The 15426-nt window shown below is 40.3% G+C and overlaps 1 protein-coding gene across 1 annotated transcript; it reads left to right on the top strand.

Moving 5' to 3' along the window:
- The first annotated feature begins 3780 nt into the window (after positions 1 to 3780).
- Positions 3781 to 12710, top strand: LOC125285355 (interferon-induced very large GTPase 1-like). Its single transcript, XM_048229774.1, is given in 8 exon segments — positions 3781 to 4651; positions 4654 to 6263; positions 6540 to 6667; positions 7217 to 7407; positions 7990 to 8985; positions 9283 to 9806; positions 9808 to 10171; positions 12565 to 12710. Coding segments are annotated over 8 exon segments (4830 nt in total).
- Positions 12711 to 15426: the final 2716 nt, after the last annotated feature.

Genomic DNA, 15426 nt, shown 5'->3' on the forward strand with positions numbered 1-15426 from the left:
AAGCCTTGCGTTTATTCTTTAGGTGGGAAGTGTCAGGAATTTTCATAAGAGAGACGCCCTCATTGGTGGTTAGTATATGGAGTAGGGAATTGACAGCAACATATCCAATCACATTATGAGAGATGCTGAATTTAACATAAACTGCGATGTTTGATTTTAAATTAATGTATAAGCGTATCTCGTGGTTGTATCCATTACAAACAAACATGCAATGTGAACGTCTGGTCAAACATGCAATGTGAAATGCTCTTCTGAATAAGCACGAAGTCAAGCTTTTAAATGAAAAACACTCTTTAATAATCAAAAAAATAAACGCTAATGAAGTAAACTTAATGATGTCTGTCTATCATCGTTGCACTCGGAGAAAACCAGAATGTTTAATTTATCCTGCGTTTCTTCTACGGCTGCAAACAGGATTCACTTTTAACCGTTAACCAAATATTTCTTTATTAGGGCAGGGCAGACATATTTCTGGCTATTAAATTATTTTTAAACCAGTCTGCTAAAGTCTGTAGTGAAGTCTGTGTAGGGTTTTCCAGGCTCCATTTCTTTTTACGAGACACCCTGCTCACTTGAGACATCTGCCAGTTGTTTGGGTTGTTGCAGCGTTGTTGCAGCGTCACTGGAAAAATACAAATTAAAGTCGCGTGATCCCGCGCGCGGACCGCGAGGGAAGCTGGCCAAATCGAAGCACTGCCCACTGTAGACGTTGCTACTACTGTTTACCACAGCCACTTTTGATTTCGAAACTATAGGGTCATCCACTCTCGTTGCATAAATGTTTCAAAAATTTAAATACAGTATGCATGTTGTTGAACATGTTACACTTTATAACTCTGTAAATGTAGTCATTTCTGAATTTATTTTGTTCCTCCAGGCAATGTGAAACACAGAAGACCGTCATTGTTGGAGACTCACTGAAGACTGTCCATCATATTACTTTTAAAATCAGACCGTTAGACTTGTGGTACTGAACATTTCAGCAAGATTAGACATACAAAATATAAAACTTAAGAAACAATTGTTAACACACGCACTCCCACGTTGACAACATAGACATATAATGACCACAGTGAAATACTTGACTTAGTGATGTAAAGATAATAGTGTGGCCCTCTTCAGACAAATACTTGAAAAGTAGAAGAGGATGGAGTCATTAAAAGAAAAAATGGCTCAGGTTAAGGAATATATAATGGATCTTGAGAATTTGATCAAGGAGGGTAAAGATCAAAATGATGTTAAAGTGAAGGACATGGAAAACAAGATTCGCTCCGCTTTGGATGTCCCAAGGGAAAACTGGATGAACACTGGTCAAACTTTGAAGGATGTCATAGAAAACTTGCATAAACATCTGGACATTGTACAGCATTCAACAATTTCATCTGAGATGATTCCTGATAAGGATGTTTTGAAGAATGCATCTGGGGGTCTGGCTTTGGAAGGAGTTTACAAAACCAGGAACCCTGAAGACATGCTGGTGACAAGAGAGCCGCTCATTGAGATTCCAGATTCATTTTCTCTGACACACGCAAAACAAGCTACCATTTGTGAGCAAAAGGAATTTTCATCCCACAAATCTGAAACAACTTTTCACAAAGTCATGGAGAAACTCGGCTACAGCTTTAGCAGCTCATTCAACATTGGATTAAAAGGCCTTGGGCTTGGCTTTGGAGTTGAGACAAATACATCTAATGAGATAGAGGAAACAAGTTCATATTCACAAGAAGAGTCATTTATCCTCCACACCAAGTACAACTACAACCCACTTGCATGTGGTGTTTTTCAGAAGGATAAACTCAGGCTTTTTCCACTGAAGCTCTCTGTGTCCTTAAATACATTGAAAATGTATGTATGTATGATAACTGGAAATCACAAACCAAAAAAGTGAAAAAGTTTTTTGAGAGGTTTGGGTCCCATGTGAACCAAGGCCCTTTACACTTCGGTGGGATTTTTTGGTGGAGAGCATCTGCATCAGACTTCAAAAGTAATGATCGGTTAGAGGTAAAAAAGCTGACATCTGAATCTCTGAATGTTTACTGTGGTGGCGGATTGGGATTTGGTGCATTACCGGTATCTCTCTCAGGCAAAGCAGCAACATCCTCCACACAGCTGAGAGGATCTCTCAAGGGGAAACACAGAGAAGACCTGATGAGTCAAGTGCAGCTATCAGTCAGTAAAACGGGTGGTCCTGCTGAGATTGATGATTACTTGTTGTGGAAATCCCATCTTGCTGCAAATAACAGAACCTGGAGTGTTATTGACAAAGGCAAAACACTGATTCCTGTCTGGGAAATAGTAACAGCTTCTCACAGAGATGATTTCACCGATGTGTCCAATTTAAGCAGAATACTGATGGACACATACAAAATTATCACTGGAGAAGATGTGGAAGAGGTGTGGGGAGAGAACATTCTTTCATATGAGGCAAAAGCAGAAACACTGATTCAGTCAGTGAAGACATGGAGTGTAACCGACTGTAAATTTCACTTGACACGATTATTGGACTTCAAAAACAGTCTGTTTGAGAAAACAGGATCTCACAGAATGTGGCTTCTGAAATGTCTCTCAAATGAGATACTTCAAAATTATCTATTAGAAGTAGCTAGAGAGTCCACAGCTATGAACTTGAGACTTCTAATGTGCTCTCTGTTGGAACCGGATCTTTATAAAGTGGGAAACTTCCCAAACCAAAAACTAATTATGAACTGGGCTTACCAAACTGAGGAGGACTCAAATGAATACATTCCTGTGTCTGATTTCGCAGAACTAGACAGAATTTTGCAATGTGCAAAAAAAGAAGTGGAAGACAGCAGATATGCCTTCAGTTCTTCTGAACAGGAACACAGTGCTACAAGGAAAGCTACAAACACTGTAAACCTTTCACTGAATTCACTTTGTAAGACATTGGGAGATGATGGCCAAGAGGAAGCAAGAGTGCTGATCCTATCGATAATCACAGTTATAGGATACAGCAGAAAAAATAAAACATTCAATCATCTTCTGAGTATAAATGAAATCAGATTCTTGCAGTCTGAACTACATGATGCATTTACCCGCTACTCCTCTCTAAGAGAACAGTGTCCCATTAGGGTCCAGGCCTACCTGTTGCTGACAGCATTGACTGTTTTCACTGACAAAGAAATAAGAATTTCACCTAGAGAAAAAGGAGAGAGAGTGCAGCTCCTACAAACAGAAATGAAGGACAAGCTTTCAAATACCATTAAATCAGTAGTTGAAAAAATGCAGAATGACTGGGAATTACTGGAAAATGAATTGCATTCTATCATAGAGGGTAGGCAGGAGGAAGAATTAAGCAGGATGATGAGGAATGAGGAGGCAACATGCCAGCTAAACGATATATTGGTGAAGAAAGTGGCACCTTTACTTGAGCTTCCAAAAACAGATGAGCACAATTCACCAGTGTATGACCTAAATGAAAAGGGTAGAAGCTTTATGGATTTGCTTCAGAAGTTGGGTCTAGAAGACTCCTACCCCAAAAAGATGACAAGAGCCAGTGTTCTTGTCATAGACAGATTATCTCTGAATGTAAAAGCGCCCAAAACAGAGAAAGACTTGAGTTCCCATTATCTATACAAACTCATGACACTGGACTACAAAGCCAGGTATCTGTTTGTAAAACCGGAGACTAATAACATGGATTACAAAAAAGATATTGCAAATGATGCTGATGATGATGATGGTGACTTCTATGATTGTGTTGATAAGTCAGTTTCAGGGAAGAACTGTAAACACACACATATTCACCCAATGGATGTACACATGGCCATTTTCCACTGCTCCAGTGACTTCTTCGTGAGTCCAGACAGCCTCCTCATGAATGGGGTTGTGGAGATTGCATGGTATTGTCCTGGGGGGAAGAAAGATGACATATTTGATGAATGTGTCGCCTTTCTGAACCTTCATGGTGATGCAGCAGAACATTCAAAACAACTTGAGTTTCTTCAAGCAGTGAGTACAGTCAATGTTCTTCTCCTTTCAGAGCATCCTATGAGTCCAAAAGCTAAAGAGATCTCCCAGGTATTATCCAAGTCTCCTGTCCCCTTGATTTGCTTGTTCTCAGGCAAGGATGAAATCCTGCAGTCAAAGAATCCTACAAAGGTTAGACTAGCTGCAAAGAATAGGAATCAGGCTGAATTCTCAGAGGAACTAGTGTCAAGTATCAAACAGTGCATCAGTGAACATAACCAGACTGCAAGCATGGAGCTGTTCTGTGAAGAGGCAAAAAAACAACAGTTCAAAGTGGATGAATATAAACCGTCAAGTCAAGAGGGACATGCAAAAGCCCAGACATTAATGGCTGTTCTGAAAGATTTGAGTATGAAAAATCATATGAAGGATGGTTTGCCTACCCTGAAGGAAACAATTTTACCCCTGCAATGTAAATTATGGCATGATTGGTGCACAAAAAACAAAGAGCAATATCGACTTAAAATGAAAGAAAAAAATTATAGTATTGAAAAGCATCAGAGTGAAATCTGGTCAAAAATGACATATCTCCGGAATGAGCAACAACAAAAAGCCTCTCCTCTCAATGACTTCATGAGATCATTCATAGAATGCTTAACAACACCTGCTCAGTTCGAAGACATACATATATACATGTTGCAATGGCTCAGAATCCTGCTGGAAGATGTGAGCTGGCATCTCTTGAAGCGGACTATCACTCAACTTGGACAAAAATGAAAAATGTTCCCAAAGGGAAAGATAAAGCATCCTATGTATCTCCACTGCATAAAAAACTGGACGACATAGCTACCAAAATGGCAGCGACTACAGTTGGAATTCAGCATATTATGAGAGAAGTCAGTCAACTCTACGAGGCCATTAACATATCCGAAAAAGGCAGCATAAACAATGCAAATGAAATGCTTCCAAAACTAGGGGTGACAATGCTGATTTCTAGGTATCCACTTGAACTAATGGATGGAGATGCTGCCCATGTTCCTTCAGTGTGGATTAACGCTGTCCTGGATGAGCTCATCAAAACCCTTGGAGACAAAAAGGTGTTTGTTCTGTCAATTCTGGGAATTCAAAGCTCTGGGAAATCCACACTGCTGAACACTATATTTGGCCTTCAGTTTGCAGTGAGTGCTGGAAGATGCACCCGTGGAGCCTTCATGCAACTTATAGAGGTGGACTCTAGCATCAGAAATGACCTTGGATATGACTTTGTAATCATTGTGGACACAGAAGGCCTCAGATCTCCAGAGCTCAGTACAAAGATATCACTGAACCATGACAATGAGCTTGCTACCTTCATTATTGGAATTGGTGACGTGACAGTTATCAATATCATGGGTGAGAACCCTTCTGAGATGCATGACATTCTTCAGATTTGTGTGCAGGCCTTCCTGAGAATGAAACAGGTTAAATTCAATCCTAGTTGCATTTTTGTGCACCAAAATGTGGCAGAATCATCAGCCGGAGATAAAAACATTGAGGGGAGGAGACGTCTCCTGGAGAAACTGGATGAAATGGCTCAAATGGCAGCAAAAGAGGAGAATGTTGATGGCATCACTTGCTTTAGTGATGTTATACAATTTAACATTGAATCTCAAGTCTTCTACTTCAAAAATCTCCTGGAGGGAGACCCTCCTATGGCTCCAATTAATCCCTCCTATAGCCAGAATGTCCAGGAGCTGAAGACCAAACTTCTAACCATTACAGCATGGCAGGAGAAATATACATTTTCCTCCCTGACAGAATTCAAATATAGAGTTTCGGACCTTTGGGCAGCACTCTTGAAGGAGAACTTTGTGTTTAGCTTCAAAAACACGGTTGAAATGATGGTGTACAGTTCTTTGGAGCATAAGTTTGGAGTTTGGTCATGGGAACTAAGGAAACATTCCCTAAGCCATCAGACTAAACTCGAAAATCAAATTGGCAGCAACCTGATTCAGCAAGTGACCTTAGGGAATCTGAAAGAGGAGTTTGACAAAGTGTACAACCAATTGAAGACGGAAATAGAAAAGTATTTCACAGAAGACAAAAATAAAGACATCCTCATAAAGTGGAAGGCACATATTGATACACGCTTCATAAGCTTAAAGTGTGAGTTAATTGAGGGCATTATGCAAACATGTAAGGAATTGCTTACTGCCAAGCAAAACAGGTCAGAACTGGACCAGAAAAGAGCCAAATACATGGATCAGCTGACAGAGCAGAGCAAAAGGCTGGCATCTACCCTTAAAACACCGCATGTGACGGATGACAAAATGAGAGAGGAATTTGACAAACTCTGGGTTAGTTGGACAAACGATGTGGTGAAAAAACAGCCTACTGACAAACCACTCGATGTGAAAGTTATAGTAGAAGATGTCCTGCTTAATCATTTCCACAATATCAACAATATCCTAAAGAAAGTGAAAGAGGGAATGTTCAAATTTGATCCAAAGGCATGCGTTCAGCGACGCCTCCTGGAGTATGTAGGCCTAAGTTACAGAGGCAATTTTGACCAGAGTATAAGAATTCTCTTGGAAAAGTCTAAGTGTGTTGTAAATGATTGCATCACTGTCAAGGAAAAGGGCAAGAAAGATTTTGATAAAAACTTCATCTATGAAATTTTGTCGGGTATCAAGAAGACCATTGATGATTTTGAGAACACACCAGGAAACCCCAAATTAACCAAAGAATTTAGGGTGGATTTGTCTGTTAGTCTTTGCCTGAACAATGTTTCAAGACTTCAGAACATGCATGAAGAATTCAGGAATGCAAACCACCCACTAACATATTTACAAAGCCAGAGGGAAACATATTTCCAGTCATTCAACAATTACTGCAAAGGAGCCAGCTCTGTACAAATATTTGTTGAGTTTCTCTGTAAAATCATCACACCAGAGGTTTTGAATGCGGCAAATAACAAAACCTGCCAGAATATAGCAGATAGCTTGAAGACAAACAATCCAGCTCTCAAAGCCAACCGATCAAATCTTGAGAATCATATACTGAAGGATCTGGCAACACAGGAGAACTTCAGCATGTATGAGGAGTATATTGATCACCCAAAAGTATACTTTAAAAGATTTATTCAAGAAACTGTAAACAAATTCTGTTGTGATACTGGAAAGCTGCAATCAATCTATGAGGAACATCTAAATAGCCTGAAAAATCAAATACTTAAAGCAAGCACAAATGTAACCACAGAAGTGGGTGAAAGGAAGGTCAATGCGAGTTTGTGGCTTGACGTGTTCTGTAGAAAGGTCGGGGAGCTCATAGTCATAAAGAGAGATGACTTACGGAGCATTGAAAGGGAAGACATCAGAGACGGGCAGTTCCTTAAAGACACAATGGCCACATTTCTGGAAGAGATGATTAAGAATAAAAAGGTGGACATGAAAGCCATGAGAGAGAAACCCACTTCGATGTTGTTTCAGCAGCTCCAGGGATGTTGGGCACAGTGTCCTTTCTGCAAAGCCATCTGCACGAACACCATCCCCAAGCATGACGCGGATCACAGTGTTCAATTCCACCGCACTGAAGCTCTGAGTGGCATGTCTTTTGTGGACACAGACCATTTTTGCATAGATTTTTGTACCACATCAGTAGTAAGTGATCAAAGCTTCAGAACCGGTGAGGAGGGTGAATGGATCCCCTATAAAATGTACAAAACAGCTGGACCCCCCTATGATACATGGAGCATTACTCCAGATGGCAGTTCTCAGGGCTACTGGAAATGGTTCATTTGCAAGTTTCGTTCACAGTGGGAGGAAAAATACAAGTACAGGTTCACAGGCTATGGAGAAATTCCACCTGAATGGGAAAACATAAAGAAAGAATCTGTTTTGGAAGAGCTAAAATAATTACTTGTGGGGAAAAATTTATTTCCATTTTCCAATAATCTTCCATTGTTGATAATCATAACTTTTAAAGGTCTGTTTGTAAAATCAGACACTATTAACAAGGATTTTAAGGAGTATATTGCAAATAATGCTGATGATGATGATAACTTCTTTGATTGTGATAAGTCAGATTTGGTGGAGAGCAGCGATCACACACATATTCACCCAATGGATGTACACATGGCCATTTTCCACTGCTCCAGTGACTTCTTGCGACAGTACATTTACACCAAACTCTCTGCCTGTCAGTTTAGCCTACCCCTCTTGGTGCCCAACCCCTGCACAGATGAAGTGGAGTTCCCTCTCTGGGCACTCCGACAGATCAGGAAATCATGGCACAGCAAAACACAAACTGCATCAGACACCAGTGGAAAGTATCATAACCAACAAATGTTCAATACTTTAGTGCCAATTATTTCCTTTATTAGACTGGACACTTCTGATTCCAACTCCAAATCTCAGATACTGAATGATGTCATTAACAAACAAAAGCATCCTGTGTTTTTCAACCGTCATTGCAAAGGCAGCAGTCCAGACAGCCTCCTCATGAATGGGGTTGTGGAGATTGCATGGTATTGTCCTGGGGGGAAGAAAGATGACATATTTGATGACTGTGTCGCCTTTCTGAACCTCCATGGTGATGCAGAGGAACATCCAAAACAACTTGAGTTTCTTCAAGCAATGAGTACGGTCATTGTACTTCTACTTTCAGAGCATGCTATGAGTCAAAAAGCTAAAGAGATCCCCAAGAAATTATCCAAGTCTCCGGTCCCCTTGATTTGCTTGTTCTCAGGCAAGAATAAAATCCAGCAGTCAAATAATCCAATGAAGGTAAGACTGGCTGCAAAGAACAGGAATCAGGCTGAATTCTTAGAGGAACTGGTTTCAAGTATCAAACAGTTCATCAGGGAATATAACCAGACTGCAAGCATTGAGAAGTGCTGTGAAGAGGCAAGAAAGCAACAGTTCAAAGTGGATGAGGATAAACCGTCATGTGAAAAAGCCCAGAAAATAATGGCTGGTCTGAAAGATATGATTATGAGAGATAATATGAGGTCTAATTTACCCACCCTGAAGGAAACAATTTTACCCCTGCAAGGTACATTGTGGCATGATTGGTGCACAAAGAGAGATATCGACTTAAAATGAAAGAAAAATTGAAAGTATTGAAATGCATCGGAGTCAAATTTCATCAGAAATGACAAATATCCGGAATATGCAATATGCCACTCCTCTTGGTGACTTCATGAAATCAGTCCTGAATTACTTAACAATAACTGCTCAGTTTAAAGACATAGAATTGTTCATGTTGCAGTGGCTCAGAATCCTGCTGGATGATCAGCTGGCATCACTTGAAGTGGACTATCACTCAACTTGGACAAAAATAAAAAATGTACCCAAAGGTAAAGATAAAGCATCTCAGACACTCAGGTCTTCTATTTCAAAAATCTTCTAGAAGGAGACCCTCCCATGGCTCCAATTAATCCCTCCTATAGCCAAAATGTCCAGGAGCTGAAGACCAAACTTCTAACCATTACAGCGTGGCAGGAGAAATGTAGATTTGCCTCCCTGTCAGAATTCAAATGTAGAGTTTCTGACCTCTGGACTGCACTACTGCAGGAGAACTTTGTGTTCAGCTTCAAAAACACAGTTGAAATGATGGTGTATAGTTCTCTGGAGCAAAAGTTTGCAGTTTGGTCATGGGAACTGAGGAAACATTCCTTGAGCAGTCAGACTAAACTTGAAAATCAAATTAGCAGTGACGTAATTCAGGAGGTGACCTTAGCAAATCTGATAGAGGAGTTTGACAAAGTCTACAACCCACTTAAGACTGAAATAGAAACTTATTTCACAGAAGACAAATATAAAGACACCCTCATAAAGTGGAAGGCAAATATAAACACACGCATCACAAGCCTAAAGAGTGAGCTAATTGAGGGTATTATAAAAAAAATGTAAAGAATTGCTTACTGCCAAGCAAAACAGGTCCGAACTGGACCAGAAGAGAGCCAAATACACATATCAGCTGACAGAGCAGAGCAAAAGGCTGGCATCTAAACTTAAAACACAGCACTTGACGGATGACAAAATGAGAGAGGAATTTGACAAACTCTGGGTGAACTGGACAACTGATGTGATGAAATACCAGCTTACTGAGAAATCAAGCATTGTAGACGCTGAAGTTGAAGACGTCCTGCTTAACGAGTTCAAAAATCACCCAAACATCGCAGAGAAAGTAAAACTTGAAACATTTCAGTTCGATCCAAAGAAACACATTCAGCAAAGCTTCTTGAAAAAGATATTTGGCAGAGGCAGCATACAAGTTCTCCGGGAAAAGGCTCTTCATACAATAAGTGAATTCATCACTGCCAAAGAAAATGGAAGGAAGGATTTTGATATAAACTTCATTTATGAAATTCTATCGGATATCAAAATTACCATTGATGAATTTGAGAGCAGACCAGATAACCCCAAATTCTCCAAAGAATTTAGGGTGTACTTGTCTGTCTACCTTTGCCTCAAAAATGTTTCAAGACTTCAGAAGATGCATAATGAATTCAGGACTGCAAACCAAACATATTTCCAGTCTTTCAAAAATTACTGCAAAGGAGCCAGCTCTGTGACCATTTTTGTTGATTTTCTGTGTAAAATCATCACACAAGAGGTTCTGAATGCAGCAAATAACAAAACCTGTCAGGAAATAGCAGATAAGCTGAAGACAAACAATCCAGCTCTTAAAGGCAACCGATCAAATCTTGAGAATCATGTACTGATTGATCTGGCAACACAGGAGAACTTCAGCATGTATGACATATATGCATGTTCCAGAATACTACTTTCAAATATTTATTCATGCAAAGGTGAATGAATTTTGTTGTGATACTGTTAAGCTGCAAACAATCCATCAGGAACATTTGAAAAGCCTGAAAAATCAAATACTGATAGCAAGCACAAATGTAACCAGAGACGTGGTTGAAAGGAACAGCAATGCGAGTCTTTGGCTTGACTTGTTCTGTAGAGAGGTGGGAGGGCTCATAGTCATAAAGAGAGATGAATTACACAGTATTGAAAGTGAAGACATCAGACACATTAGAGACTGGCAGTTCCTTAAAGACACAATGGCCATATCTCTGGAAGAAATGATTAAGGACAAAAAGATGGATATGAGGGCCTTGATGAGACCCACCACAATTCTGTGTCAGCAGCTCCAGGGTTGTTGGACCCAGTGTCCTTTCTGCACAGCCATCTGCACGAACACAATTCCCAACCATGATGGGGATCACAGTGTTCAATTCCACCGCAGTAAAGCTTTGAGTGGCTGGGGTATTGTGGAAACGGACCATTTTTGCATAGATTTTTGTACCACATCAGTAGTCGGTGATAAATCCTTCAGAACCTGTGACGATGGTGAATGGATCCCCTATAAGAAGTACAGAACAGCTGGACCCCCCTATGATACATGGAGCATTACTGGAGATGGCAGTACTCCAGGCTACTGGAAATGGTTCATTTGCAAGTTTCGTTCACAGTTGGAGGAAAAATTTGGCCTTAAGTTCACTGGCCAAGGACAAATCCCACCTGAATGGGAAAAAATCACAAAAGAATCTATTTTGGAGGAGCTACTGTAGATACTTGGGGAAAAAACACAACCTAAAGTAATTGCTGATAATCTACATTTTGTATGATCCATTAATCATGATGAAGAGTAAATAGTTCAGAAAAGGGTGACTGCTAAACATATGCTTAAGTATTGAGAAAAAAAAACTATGGCAATACTGCATGTTTCTAAAGTATTCTACTGTGGCAAAAATGATAGTACCGGTAGGTAGTAACCCGGTTCCACTTACAAGTGAGAAATATTTCAACAGTTATTAGTATCCCTAAAGCATTGCCCTAAAGAACATGTCAACAGTTATTAGTATCCCTAAAGCATTGCCCTAAAGAACATGTCAACAGTTATTAGTATCCCTAAAGCATTGCCCTAAAGAACATGTCAACAGTTATTAGTATCCCTAAAGCATTGCCCTAAAGCATTCCCAGGTTGACACATGGTGAGGGCTACAGTACACAAGAAGGGAGAGGACACACTCAACAAGGTTTCGATGTGGCGCAGTTTATTATATCAAGAATAACCAAACACATAAATGTGAGCTTTTAAAAGGTCCTGTAAGCGATGTTAGAAGATTTTGTATTAATTCATGCTTAAGTTTATGTTTTTAGCTCTTAACAAAGCACACAATTACACAACTGCATTAAAATAACGTGAGATGAAAACAAATGCCTATACAACACAACCTTCTCAATTTTCCATTAGAGGTACATAAGTCATATGAAAAATCAAGATAATCACACACATTTAAAAGCTACAGGACTGTGACAGTCCAAAAAATATGTATCTCCTATAAACACAACACACTTAAAACTTCTGCAATTCTTCATTAGAGGTGCACAAATCCTATGTTCTCATTTTTGCTACAGTTGCTGCAGTACATTCCTGCAGCAAGATAAAAACAAATACCTACAAACAAACAAACACCTTCTCAAATTCTTCCACTATAGGTACACAAGTCATAAGAAAAATCAAGATAATCACACACTCAAAAGCTATGTTTTTACCCCTTTTTTTTCTTAGAAATGTCTTTACAAGAAGTCACAAACAGAGAGTGAGAGAGTAACTGCGTATGGGTCAACGCTGCTGGACTAGAGAGTAACTGTGTATGGGTCAACGCTGCTGGACTAGAGAGTAACTGCGTATGGGTCAACGCTGCTGGACTAGAGAGTAACTGTGTATGGGTCAACGCTGCTGGACTAGAGAGTAACTGTGTATGGGTCAACGCTGCTGGAGAGTAGAGTGTCTGGGACTAGAGAGTCACTGCATTGGGGTCACTTCTATCAGGGGAAGATCTTGTGGGTCTCTGTCTGTGTCAGCAGTCTCTCTTACACCTTGGACTTCTCCTAGAAGAACCTCCTGTCGACAGACAAAACAGAGTCCATGTGTGCTCCATGTCCCTTGTGTGTATTTGTGTATTTGAGTGTGTGTGTTTTTTGTGTGTGTGTGTGTGTGTGTGTGTGTGTGTGTGTGTGTATGTGTGTGTGTGTACTCACTAACCTCAGTGTTAGGTGTTTTTTTTTCCTGGTTTGCCTGAGAATACAAGAACAGTATGCCACATAACCTGGTTAAAGCTGCATTTGGCAACATTTTTTTGATCATATTCACTGAAACCGACACTATGCTCTGACAGAACAACATAAATCAGTCAGTTTTAGAAAAAAACCCGCACTTCTAACTCCACCTAGAACCTGTTATTTGCAAAAATCCACAGCTCCCTACACTACAGAATACAACAGCAAGGAGATTCCTTCTTAACATAAAACAAACAGACACCAAACAACACTGGACTGGACTCAGAATGCAGGGAAAGTTGACATCCCTACACTTTGCCGACCACTCTGTCTCACACTCCATGTTTACAAATGCCGCTGTTGGGGAGGACATCCTCTGTTTCACTGTCAAAGCCAGACTGCAGGTGTTACCCACCAAATACAACCTTGCATTATGGTACCCTGCAATTCACCATCCACACTGTATAATGCACTCAGACTCTGACCATCACCTCGAATTAGTTGCCCATATTGTTAATGGCTGTACTATGTACAAAGGACTTTATACTGCACGTCACAACCGAATTGTTGACCTTATTGCTAGCACTGTTAAGGATGTACTTCCAGATAATGTGACCATGTACAAACATTCGCGTATTATGCCAGAATGGTTCAACATCTCCACTGATGTGTTTTGTAACATCCCTAACACCCCTGATGTTGTGTTTTTAGACCGATACAGAAGGGAAGTACTTATACTTGAAATAGGATGTGTGTAAGATCTCTACATGAACATGGCTTTTAATGATAAAATCATGAAGTACCAACCCATACGGACAAAACTATGTGACCTAGGCTATCAATGCAAGCTAGTGGTGTTGATCTTTGGCAGCTTGGGACATGTCCACAATCTTGTTTTCAGTGGGTTAAGGCTGGCAGGTAGCCTTAAATTACATTTGCTGCCAGGGCTAGTCTAGCAACTCTCCGTTGGCTTGTGAGCTCCAGAAATTGAAACTTAATCAGGACATTGAAATCGTGTATAGAGTCGTTTGGTGGGCTTAACATAATGATTGATGGCAGAGTTGCAACGGTTTGGCTTGAATTCCCTGCTACTTGAAAACAAATATCCTATTATTAGCGCCCTATTGGAGTGCAGAGGGAATTTGAAAGACAACTGATTGTCCCTACTCGGACTGAGCACTGCGAACGGTGAGTGCCCAGACCCTACATTTTAATGTGGGTCTGGCTCGCCAGGCTAGCTGGCAGGGCTCTCCAGCAGAAAAACAAAACAGCTAGCAAAGGTTTGCTCCATATCTGCAGTTATAGGCAGCTTTGCAGTATGGCGCAGGAGAGGTTTTTTGTACCCCTGAATACCATTGAGTGACAAAGGCCTATCTTATCTCTTGAAATATTTGAATCCTGTCTGTTGTAATATGATTTGTGGATTTAAATAAAGAATTAAAATGTGTGTGTGTGTGTGTGTGTGTGTGTGTGTGTGTCTGTGTGTGTCTTTCAACAGGTTCAGATTTATTTTAGGGCTCATTTATTTAAGTGATCACCCTTCAATAAAAAATCCAACAGAAGTGGTGTGTGTGTGTGTGTGTGTACTCACTAACCTCATTGTTAAGTGTATCCGAGTTTGCCTGAGAATACAAGAACAGCATGCCACATAACCTGGTTAAAGCTGCAGTTGGCAACATTTTGATCATATTCACTGAAACCGACACTATGCTCCGACAGAACAACATAAATCAGCCAGTTTTAGAAAAAAACCCGCACTTCTAACTCCACCTAGAACCTGTTATTTGCATTGCAAAAATCCACAGCTCCTGGTTCTTCTGATTCAATCAGAGCAGGGCCGTGTGATCTGACTGTCAATCACAGTCTGGTGCAGTCTGTGCGCAATAAAGAGTGCGAACACAATGAGATGGTGCTCGGTGGTAGTGGGGGAGGGGCATGAGAGTTGTAAACAAATTTTGGCTGTCCCCTCAATCAGTCAGACTTGCCAACTGCAGCTTTAAGTACCATTACATGTTCAGGACTCCTCACCTTGTATTTACTCTGAAGAGGCATGTAAAAAACCTTACATATGCCAACAACAGCATATACTTGCCAATGAAAATGATGTTGTAAGTTATATTGTTATGAATTATTAATTATGTTATAAGTTATATGGGTTTTTTTTTGTTACTTTGAAGAGGCCGTAGCAGATACGGGTGAAGCGGATGGTGATGGTGATGACGAGGACCCCCAGGGTGAAGAGAGTTGTCAACGCTGTGAACCCTGTAACCAGGAAGAGACAGGGTGTCACGGTAACAAATGTACCCCATATTTCAATATAAACATACCATAATTACCTCACCACAGAAACCAGATGATCATGTAAAAGACCTGGCCAACTGAGCAGGGGGACACAGGTAAGAAGGCAGTTTGGTACAGATACAGACTTACAGTAGGACTTAGG

This window comes from Alosa alosa, chromosome 2 (assembly GCF_017589495.1).
Source record: "Alosa alosa isolate M-15738 ecotype Scorff River chromosome 2, AALO_Geno_1.1, whole genome shotgun sequence".
Lineage (NCBI taxonomy): Eukaryota > Metazoa > Chordata > Actinopteri > Clupeiformes > Clupeidae > Alosa > Alosa alosa.